Source organism: Gymnogyps californianus, chromosome 8 (assembly GCF_018139145.2).
Source record: "Gymnogyps californianus isolate 813 chromosome 8, ASM1813914v2, whole genome shotgun sequence".
In the NCBI taxonomy this organism is placed as follows: Eukaryota; Metazoa; Chordata; class Aves; order Accipitriformes; family Cathartidae; genus Gymnogyps; species Gymnogyps californianus.
This window is the reverse complement of record NC_059478.1, coordinates 3,881,345-3,891,924: the sequence shown is the minus strand read 5'-3', so window position 1 is coordinate 3,891,924 and position 10,580 is coordinate 3,881,345. Positions and strand designations below refer to the sequence as shown.

The following is a 10,580-nucleotide window of genomic DNA, read 5'->3' as shown; positions in this document are numbered from 1 at the left end:
GTTTTGCTTCTCCGGGTTTTTCATGAAAAGCCGTGGATTTTGTCGGCTGGGTGGTTGATCAGGTCAAATTTAGGGTTGCAAAACCGCAGGGCGAGAACTGCAGCCGAGCCCCGTGGTCCTCGATGGAGGTAGTTGCTAAATGCAGGCACCTCCGGGCAGGCACGGCTGCCTTGCAGCTGGGCTGGGGCTATCCTGCCTGCCTGCCCAACTGGGAAGGCAAAGCAGAGCCCAAGGCACAGCCGGGGAAACCTTTCGTCCTGCCCGTCCCCCCACCGCGTTGCCCCAGTGAGGAGCTCCGCTGCTGGGGGTGCGTGGAGCTGCCCCAGGGATGGGGCTTTGGGGGGCAGCGGCCACGCCGCGCTGAGCCCCGGCAGCGGTGGTAACTCACGCTCAGCCCAACATCGCTTCTGTCGAGGTGTCTTATGGCCGACGGGACGTAACCTGGCTCTGGAGCGCTGCTGGGAGGACAGGGGGACACTGAGCACGTGGCAGCCGCAAAGGCAGTGACGACAGGGGTCTGACCTGCTGACTCAGAAGGTTTGGAGCCGGGTGCTCCACACGTGGTTTCTAAGTAGTTTTGGAAGTATTTTGCCTCTGCCTCATCCACCAGCGATGCGATGCGTATTTTGTAAGAGCTTAAAAAATGTCAGCAGGACTTGGCCCTCGTGCGTTTACTCACACTTCCCCGGCAAATTACATAATGCCAACAACAGGAGGGAGACTGCGGAGGAGGCTTTTGTTTGGCTTCGGCTCGGGAAGAAACCCAAGCTGCTGAAGAGCAAGGACTTGGTTTTCAGTCAAAAGTAGGACCCGGCACATCCCTGAAGCTCGGGCTGTCTTTGGTTCTCCAGTTGTAAGTGTGTCCTTGGCAGCCCTTTGCACCCAGCTGGCTCCCGTGGGCTTCCTACGGGAGCATGGAGGAGATTCTTTGACCTCTGGAAAAGCAGAGGGAAATGCAACCAGCCGAAGTGATGCTGAAGGAGAGGGATGGGAATAACAACGTGGTGACCGTGAAAACACCCCTCTGAGACGCCTTTTCTCAGTTCTTTGAGGAATGGAAGACCCCATCTCGTAGGAAATGGTTCACCTTATTGCAGGGATAATTCTCTGCTCGTTTAATTATCTGAATTGGCAGACTGGTAGGGTCAGGCTGATCCCAAAACTGGTACCAGGGGAGCTGGAGGAGGATGCGAGATCACCCCCGTGACAAGTGTTGGGTTTTTTTTCTTGCGTTTCACAGAAAGATGGGATTTGAAAGATGCAAGCACAGCAAATACTCAGAGCAGCTGTCTTTCTGCTGGGTTATTTTTAATGTTAACATTCAAGTAATTTCAAAGCTGCGATAAGCACACCCCTTCTAGCAAGAGTGAGTCTCTTGTTCCCCTTTCTCTTACCAAGTTGGTTTAGTAGGCAAACTTGTTTCTTCTACAATAACATCCAAGAGGAAGTGAGTAACAGAGATGGTGACACCTCCTGTGGGAGATTCTTGGAATCCGGCACAAATGCAGATTGCCAAGAGACGGGTCAGAAATACACAGAAATGCCCGAAGTCCAGCTAGGGTGCAGTAGTCATTTTTAAGTTTGTACAGCAACAGCACGCAGGAGTTTATCGTCATTTCTGGAAAGGAGACCCAAAAAAAGACTGATCTGGGCACTAGAAAACATTACGTATGAGGAAAAACCGAGGGGATTGACCTTGTTTGGGAGGAGATCTATAAAGCAGGAGGAGCGGAGGAGACCGAGCACGTCCAGCTCCTTCCCTGGAAGGCAGGTCTGAGCGCTCTCTCTGCACAGGACCTGAGTTTTTGGCTCGCTCCCTGAACGGTGGCAAGGAGCGAGGCAGGAGCCCACGGGATCTCTTCGGCCAAGTGATGGATGACTCAGAGCCCAGGGCTTGGCGGGGGCTGCAGCTCCGGGCAGCGGAAGGGCAGCATTCTCTCTCGGCTATTACAAAAGCAGGATGTGACTGATAAGGTGCCATTGCCACACGCTCCGGCCAAAGCCGAAGGCAGCGGTGGGAGGTTTGCAAGCGAGCCTCGGAAGCGCTGAGCCTTCCTAGCAGAGCTCTGCAAACGCTGCCCCCCTTCGAGCAGGTCTGATCTGCATGTATTTTTCATCGAAGGCTTCCTTCTCATAATAGGAAGGGAAATGTGTTTTGCACAATTGAATTGTTTAGGGATTTTTTTCTTCCCTGCCCACCTTTCTTTGTTTTCCTCTTAGAAACCTGTTGTGCCGTATTACTCAAAGGATTAAAACACCCCCTCTGCCTGGGTGCGTGCAAACGGCCGCTCTGCCAGGGTGAGCGGGGACAAGCGGGGTTCGGGGCCAGGAGCTGAGGACAGCCTCCACCAGCCCCAACTGCTGCGGGACGGCCGCTAGCTGGGGGTGACTCCCATGGTGAGCTCCTCTCCATCTCATGGGCTGGTCCCATCCCCGCGCTTCACTGCTGGAGGTCTTGTTAATGGCACGCCGGCGGGCTTTGGCTGTGCCGGGAGCGCTCGGTGCCGCGTGCCTGCCGGGATGCCAAGCGGAGGCTCCGCTTTGCCATGGGGGTGGCGGGAGCGCCTGCCTCCTCCCGCGGAGCCAGCACCCCAGGATTTCACGTGGCTCTGGACCGGCTCAGCCGGTGGCGGCCCCCGCCTGAGGTGAATGCAGCATCCAGACGCTGGTCGCTCTTCGGCGCAGCTGGGGCTTTGCTCCCCGTTGTGGTGTCCGTATGGTCCACAAATGCAAGCAAGGCTTTCCTCCAAGGATTTGGAGGAAAGAGGTCATTTTTTTTTAAAACTAGATTTACTTTTTACCCTCCGGTCAATCAGTTAATAGGAGAGATGCCTTCCTGCAAATCTTGCACTACTTACTTACCCCCACATCGGTGCATGTCTTTTAGCACATGCCTGAACGCAGATGCAGAAGATGTATACGTTTTGTAAATGTTTCTAAATACATCATAGCCTAGCCAGAGGGAAACTGCAGAGCCTTAAGATCGCTCTTCTTATTGCCTTCGTTTATTTAATGCCACCTAGCGGTAGCTGACCTACTTTGACATCAATTGTTTTGGAAAATATTTTCCACTTATCTGCGATTACAGCTTTTTTTATTAATTTTTTTTTTTTTTTTAAATGAGGATTGGTTGGCGTCTTAACCAAATTTGGACGAACGGAAGGAAACAGAGAAGCCACACACAGTCCCCGGCAGAGCCGTAAGGACAGAGCCATCGCTGCACGTGCCAGGAGGCTGAGGTTTCTGTACGTACGCGTGGTTGAAACCTGGACGTTTTCTGTGGTCTTTGCAGCAAGGCCAGGTCTTCCACTTTGCGCGCCCAGTGCCTCCTGTTGTTGTGCCCATGTTCTGCTGAAGAAGTTAAGCAAGAAAAAGCATCCGAGGAAGGAAGGTCGGGAGGGCACCAAACGGTTGAGGGGGTAACCACGCCGGTTCCTGCCTGCCTTGAGGCCGCGAGGACACGGGGCGCTGTGCCCCTTGGCTGCCCCACGGGCACCCCAGGGGAGCGGGCGGTGGGGCGAGACAGGCCGGGTGGCCGGGCTCTGCTGCCCTGCTTGGAAAGGCACGGCTGCTCCAGCCACGACGGCGGGCCGGCTGCCCGTGCCTGCCTGCACCCACCACACGTGGCAGCTGCGGCTGCGCGGGTCTCGGACTCTCCTGGGGAAACCGAGGGAGCAGGAGGTGGGATGGAGGAAAAAAAAAAGGCTTTTCTTGAAGCTGTCGTCTTACTGATCCCTGAGTGAACGTGGTGCATCGGGAACTCTTTGGTCTGAGCCGTCTGAAGGCGCTAGCTCCGCTCTTCCAAAGCGATGACTTGGGTGACGAACAGGAGACGTCCTTCAGATGTCGGAGCGCTCAACACCAGGTTTCTGTACGCTCAGGCCCTTCAGAAGTTCAAGCTGAGTACGTATGCCATTAGAGATGACGTAGGCACACACAGTCATCCCACCCACAGCACAAGCCCAGGACTGTATCTGCGCTTAAATTATTATTACAACCAACGATTAAATGTTTAATCTCTTGGAGGTGGGGCAGGCAGAGAGACAAAGAAAAGGCCAGCTGCGAAGTCAGGAGTTTTGCTCCACACAACAACCCTGCTAGGCCATTACCCTTTTCCTTCTTTTGTTCTTGAGAAAGCATCTAACATTAATGGTTGTGAGGATCTTGCTCTCTGGCTACAATTTTAGCACGGGCAGAGACATCCCTAGTAGTCCTGGTTTGGAACATTTTTTGTTGTTTAAATATCTCACTAAAATAATCTCAGATTTTTTAGTTGGATGAAATCCGTGCGCATATCGCCATGACGTACAGGAACAAATAACCGCTCGAAAGGAAGCCTATCGAGAAAAATAACGGAGGGGAGAAGTTTTAGGGCTTGCTTTTTTACTGTTGTCCATCCTGGAATAGCAGCCTGCTGAAACTTCAAGGCATTTCAGACACGGAGTAAATATTCAGTGACGATTTATTGTCTGGTCTTTATTATTATTACAAAAAAAGCAGATATCAAAAAACAGCAAAGATTTCACAAGTTCCCCAACAGTTTTACACAACTGAACTGCAGTAAAATGGCAAATGTAAAACACATATATTTCAGTCCTGGCCCTAAACCTTCAACGGTGATCTGTGGTCTGGGATGCCCTGGGCTTTCCTAATTCTTTTTAAAGTACTCCTCTTTATTTTGGAACCCGATTCACCCACTAGCTAACACGCTGTGGCACAGTGCAACAGGAATGTGAACTGTCTGGTATCCTTTAAGACCCTATACATCTAGAAAACAAAATACGGGAGCTCTGCAAGGATGGCGTGGATACCAGTACGCGTTTCTCAGATTACCCCAGGCAGCCGCTTTGTTGTGCTTGACAAAATCAAATCACTTTCAAGTTGCTGAAAGGTGATTTGCTGTGTGAAAGCTGCTTTTTCTTCTCCTCTTCAGGATCTTTGCTCCCCAAAATAAAAGAGTTCACTGAGCTGGGCTCCAGCGTAAATGGACCATCAACCTTTTAAATTCTACCATCCAAACTGCATGACGGACAACTTCATCCCGTTGTGACTCTCCCGCTGCGGACGCAGCATTTGACTGATCGCAAGGAACCTGAACAGGCCGTGAGGTGTGAGGAAAATACTCAGCTCTCTGGAATGATAATTGGGGTCGGAAGGGAGCCTTTGCTTTCTGTCCTATTCACGGCTGTAGGTTCAGAGGTTGATCAAAGGAAACACGGTCCAGTTACCTATATTAATAGCTGCCCCACTTCTCAAATATAGATCTTGCATCAAAACACTGCTTGGCTAGCGAAAAGAATTAAGACATTGCCCTACGTCCCTCAGCATTTGCTCGGAAAGTCAGGTCCAAATCTGCCATAATTATACACAAATGCAAATCACCCTAAACATGAAGTTGTATATGTCGCTATACGTGTCACTGAAATGTTCGCGAGTACCAAATATTCCTGTTAGAAATAAAATTGCACCTTCGTAATTTTCCAGAATTTAACAAAAAAAGAGATCACGATATGCATTATTTGTCAGGTATGAAAGAAGCAGCGAGAAGGCAAGCTGAGAGACAGGCGCTGCCCACAGGGCAGCAATGGCATTTGGTTGTTTGGTTTTTGTACCAGCATTTCCCACGCCGTGGATGGCAGACGACCACTCGCTGCTGGATTTAAACCGTTTTCCTGGCAGTCAAAACGCGGACAATGGACCCTACTCCTCCAGCAGCCAGGGCCTGAGAAGAGAAACGTGGCAATCAACACCAGGTCAAGGCAGCTACAGGCTGAAACGACTGCTGATCAGAAAGGCTGCCTGACTGTATTTCAAATGAGCATCTCCCCGCTCTTTACGTTAAAAATGAAACTCTCACACTCAGGGTGCCAGGAAAGGATGATCGCGTTCGCTTTGAAGACAGCTATTTAACAAGCTTTTATTTCCCTGCGTAACCAAGTTGCAAATTTTGCTTCCCTCTAGGAAGGAAATTCTACTTCCATCCGCTTCAATCACTGGACTGAACCATTTTGTTTGCCTCAGTCTAATATAAAACCAGATTTTAACTGTAGAATCTTTACCCAAGGCATCAGAAGGAGTAGGCACATGAGCTCGCAGGACCGTACCCTCCTCACAACGTGAAATACGGCATTTCAGTTTTACCAGACAGAAAGGCGGTTCTTACCAGACTCAGTGAGCGTGCCTCGGACCCAAGAACCTGCTACCACGGACAACCCAGGCAAGAGCACGCCCTATAAACGCACCTTCTCGTGCCACTGCAGCAGCACGGCGCTGCTGTTGTCAGAGGGGCTCTCAAAGCCTTTGTAGATGTACTTCATCAGCAGGTCGACACCGTTCTTGTCCAGCGCCTGCACCGCCTTCTCAATATCGTTGGCTTTGAAAGAGATGAGGACCTTCAGGACAATGCTTTCTGCGCGATCCTGTCAGCAAATAAGGAAGGCAGAGATACATTCACTCTCGTATAAGGTGTGTTCAAATATTACTCACCTCTCCAACAAACAAAACTAGATTTTTTTTTTTAAACCAATACTAAAATCTGTTTGAATAGAGCAGTTTGTGCACAAAGCTTGTGATGTGTAACAGATACGTCCTCCCAATGATAAACAGCATAAAAGAGTTTAACACGTTTGTCCTGCTCTACGTTTTCTGCCTCTCTGCTTGTGTTTGCAATTCTCCACCTATTAAACGAGGTTATGGCTAAATAATAAATTTTCGAATCAAAACTGAAGGTCTGGCAAATTCCAAAAGAATGATAAGAATTAATTACTTGACTGGTCTCCCTTGTCACCAGAGCCTTTCCCATGCCTTTGTACTGTTTAATGCGATACAGCTATTACATTCCATGGAAATGCCATCGGCCAGCCTGGAAGAGGTGACTGCTGGAAGCCACACGTTTTCAAAACAGTCAACTTCTGTCCCAGGCACACAGGATGCAAACTGGCAGCATTAATATTTTACATTAATAACCATTTGCAAGTTGATCTGGATGTCATTTCAGGCCCAGGAATGTGTGTGGCATGATTACAGCGGCAGATTAGCCATGTAATCAGCAAAAAGCAGCTCTTCCTGTTCATCCAGCACTAACTGAGGGAGAATGAAAGAAAAAGGTCTTGGGTTTGTTGGACTTTTGAATAATTCCATTACACAAATACTTCAAGCAGCTTCCTTCTTCAGAAATTATGGATGTTAGTTTTCTTGTTCAATTTTAGCGAGACCTCACGTGAAGAACTAAAAGTAAAAACATAAAACTGCCATGAGATCAACTAAAAATGAAGCCAAACATTAAAGTTCCGTCACTCTGCCCTCTTCAGTTCCACCATCTTCAAAGTGTATTCTTAAATACATCAATACGGATCTAATGGAAACAAGTCATTAATGTGAGGACAAAGCTGTTCAGTCCTTTATACAGCACTACCTGTAACAAACAGCTGGATTTCAAAATCCTGTGAAAACCCTCAGGAAAGGGCTGGGGCCAGGTGAAAAAATCTCCACTGGCGGCCTGGTGAGCAGCACGGAAACGCACCCGTGGGACTCTCCTCAGGCAGGGAGAACAGACCTCTGCAGGCGCTCACTATCGGGGCAGTTCCACGTCTTATCTGACTCTTCCTCTCGCCACTGCAATCGTGAGCCACTCAAGGTTTATTCTGGGGAGATTCAGAAATACATGCACGCAGAGGGCTCCTATATTCTGTCACAGGGGGAGTGCTTGCGTTTTCTGAGGTTTTAACAGCTTAATTTTGATTGGATGCAATAACCATCAGTTCTTCCTTTTTTGTAGGTTCACAGTCTAGCTGTGCTAGCAGAGTTTCATTAGTCAGAGGTGACTACTGCAATCGTGGTTCCTTGATCGTTCAGCGCCGACTACATCTATGTGCTGCCAGGTCTGGATCAGACGTGGGCACCTGGTGATGTGTGGAGTTAGCCAGGGCACACAACAGACAACCAACACAGGTAGGAGAACACACAAAACCTGACCTAGCACCGAGTAAAAGGTACGTGGACAGATGACATCCGAGCTACAGTATTTTGAACAAGATGAAAACACCGGAGATCATGGATGTTTTGACATCGGGGAATACCCTAAAACCAGCTTCCCTGGCTTCCTCAAAATACACCTGGCAGGGTTGTTGGGGTAGGGGTTACAGAAACAGGAAAGGATTTTTCAGGAGCAACGCGTCAGTGAGTGAGTGAGCGAGCTACTATTTCACCTTCACTGCCTGGTTCTTTGTGTTGATAGGAGGGTTCTTCAGAGCCGCCTGTAGTGCAGCCATCATGTTCCCTGTGCCGGACGGTTAAGGACCAGACACCAAGTATTTGGAAATCAACAGAACCAGCTCCAGGACAGCGATACTTGTAGCTGGCTTGTGCATGACTGAAAATACTTAAGGTTCAGTGGACGCAACGATTCCCTCAACAGATAGCAAAGATTACAGCGTAAGGTAGTAATTACTAGGCCATTTGAGGAAGGAGCAGCACCAACAAGAAGCTGTACAGTTCCAGTATTGGAGAACACTTCTTAGGCCCTTTGTTGAACAAGGATCCAAGTAAAACAAATTATTCTCCATCACTTCTGCAATTTGTAGCCCTCGAGAACAGGCCTCAGCCTGGCACATCCACCTCCAACAGCTGCTGGGACAGCAATCCAGCAGCGGCCGGTGGGAAGAGCTACCCCACCAGCCAGCCAGCCAGCCAGCCGGGGAAGCCGGCAGCGGGAGCGGGCACACGGAGCTCTCCTTTCCGCCACAGGAAACCCCCTTCCTCCATCCCTCTCGCCTTCCCTCCCCGCCCCATACGACACCTCCCAGGCACCGCAGCCCCGGGACACCGCCGCCTCTGCCGTGAGGGAGAGGAAGCAGGGCCGCCTTCCTCCTGTCAGCCCCGGCCGCCTTCCCCCTGCCAGCCCCGGCCCTCCGTCAGCCCCCTTCCGCCCTCCTGTCAGGACACGGCCGGGTCGTCCCTCTCCGTCCCTCGGCGGGAGCGCCGGGCACGGATGTTCCCATAAAAGGCAGCCCCGGCGGCGGCGGACGCCGCGCCCGATCCCCGCCCGCCCCCGCCGCGGCCGCTCCTGACGGGACTTTTTTTTTCCCGCCCGGCGGCGGAAGGATATTGCCGCAGGCACGAGTCCACCTCGCCCTCATCGGGCCCCGCTTGCCCGTCGCCTCCTTCCTCCTCATCCACGAACTTGTTCTCGTCGTACTCGTCCACATCCACCCGGCGGAACCGCGCCGACGACACCGTGTGCTTCGCCATGGCCGCCCCGCTCGCCGCCGCCGCCGCCCGCCGCTCCGCGCAGGCGCCCGCCTCCCAGCCGCCCCCGCCCGGCGGCCCGTCCCCGAGAGCGCGCGCTCTGCGCAGGCGCGCTGAGGGGCAGAGGCCGCCCCGCCCGCGGCGCCAGGGGGCGCAACAGAAGGGGGGAGGAGGGGTTGGGAGGCGAGCTGCCATTGGTCGGCTGCGAGCTGCGTAGCGCCCCGGAGGAGAGGCGGCCGGTCGCCATGGTTACGGGCGCGGGCGTTAGCGCCTGAGCCGGCAGCGGGCGCAGTCCGCCCGCGGCTCCCGCTCCGGCGAGGCCGCCGCCGCCGTCGGCTGACGGGAAGGCGCGGGTGTGCGATCGGGTGGCCGACCTCGACAGCGAGCTCTCCCCGCGGACCCGGAGACAGTACGCGATGCCATGCGGGATCGACTTTGGTCCCGTTTTGAGACGGGTACGGGCAAGGCAGGACCCCGCCGCCCTCTCAGAGGCCGGCTGGGGGCGCGAAGCGGGGGTCGCACGCCGTAGTGCCAATGTACGGTGTGCCCCGTGGTTGATGTACAGGGTTTGGCGCTGAACTGGGAAGCCCGAGGTCAAACGCCACTTTCTTACTGCCAAGATTCAAAAAGCGGTGTTGGCTTTATGTTTCTTGGCAAAAGAAAGTAACCACCCCGATGCTACGGCACAGACGGCTTCTTGTGATAGTGTTGGTTAACATTTTATCAGAAAGTGCAGAATAAGTATGACCTAATTCAAGAAAGCTTTTCTAAAAAAGCGCCTAGGCGTTGTAAAAGTAAGGGGTCCGGTGGATTCTAGCACGTTTCTGCCCCTACAGTGTCAAAAGAGGCTCAGAAAAACGTTCCAAGTAGGATCGCCTCTGCTGAAGTGAAGAGCGTTTAAGGTCACACTGGGAAGCAGCCTCTTTTTTTTTTTTAACTCAGATACATAATGGCTGTGACCATAAAAAGAGTAAAAAAGGAGCAGAAGCACTGACTTCTACAAAATTAGCCAGAGTGTTTGGTCACGATTGACATTACCTGGGAAGGAACCCGTTTGCTGGGGATCAATATGTTCTTCACTTCAGTTGCCCCATTCTTTAAGTCCTTTAGTATAATAACAAATACAGTGAATCACAAAGTGAAAACATTGCTCTAAATGATAGGAACTTTTTTTCTTTTTCAAGTTACGCTTGGACTGTGTAGATCCGTGTTACCTATATTATCCTATTAGATCTTACTAATTAGAAAATGACACAGCTTTGTGAGGTTCCTCTTAATGGAAGACAGCAGCCCTAGAAAAAAGAAATATGTATATATATAAGTGTATATAAAAA

General features: G+C 51.4%; 1 protein-coding gene across 2 annotated transcripts; it reads right to left on the bottom strand.

Moving 5' to 3' along the window:
- Positions 1 to 4,444: 4,444 nt before the first annotated feature.
- On the bottom strand, positions 4,445 to 9,254 carry ARPC5 (actin related protein 2/3 complex subunit 5). 2 transcript variants are annotated; one of them, XM_050901329.1, is made up of 4 exons: positions 9,105 to 9,254; positions 8,208 to 8,290; positions 6,243 to 6,419; positions 4,445 to 5,722 (listed from the first exon to the last, which is right to left on the bottom strand). In XM_050901329.1, exons 1-4 carry the CDS (start codon positions 9,247 to 9,249, stop codon positions 5,660 to 5,662), a joined length of 468 nt encoding a protein of 155 aa, XP_050757286.1. In that variant the 5' UTR covers positions 9,250 to 9,254; the 3' UTR covers positions 4,445 to 5,659. The 2 variants fall into 2 exon arrangements, with proteins under 2 accessions (XP_050757286.1, XP_050757285.1); XM_050901328.1 differs by having other exon boundaries at positions 8,208 to 8,280; positions 9,107 to 9,254.
- Positions 9,255 to 10,580: the final 1,326 nt, after the last annotated feature.

What these genes read in the sequence shown, in the direction of transcription:
- ARPC5 (XM_050901329.1), bottom strand. Translation starts at nt 9,249, where the DNA reads ATGGCGAAGCACACGGTGTCGTCGGCGCGGTTCCGCCGGGTGGATGTG. An exon ending in CAAAGAACCAGGCAGTGAAG is followed by an intron (nt 6,420 to 8,207) that starts GTGAAATAGTAG and finishes ATTTGCTGACAG; the next exon opens with GATCGCGCAGAAAGCATTGT. An exon ending in TGCTGCAGTGGCACGAGAAG is followed by an intron (nt 5,723 to 6,242) that starts GTGCGTTTATAG and finishes TTCTCTTCTCAG; the next exon opens with GCCCTGGCTGCTGGAGGAGT.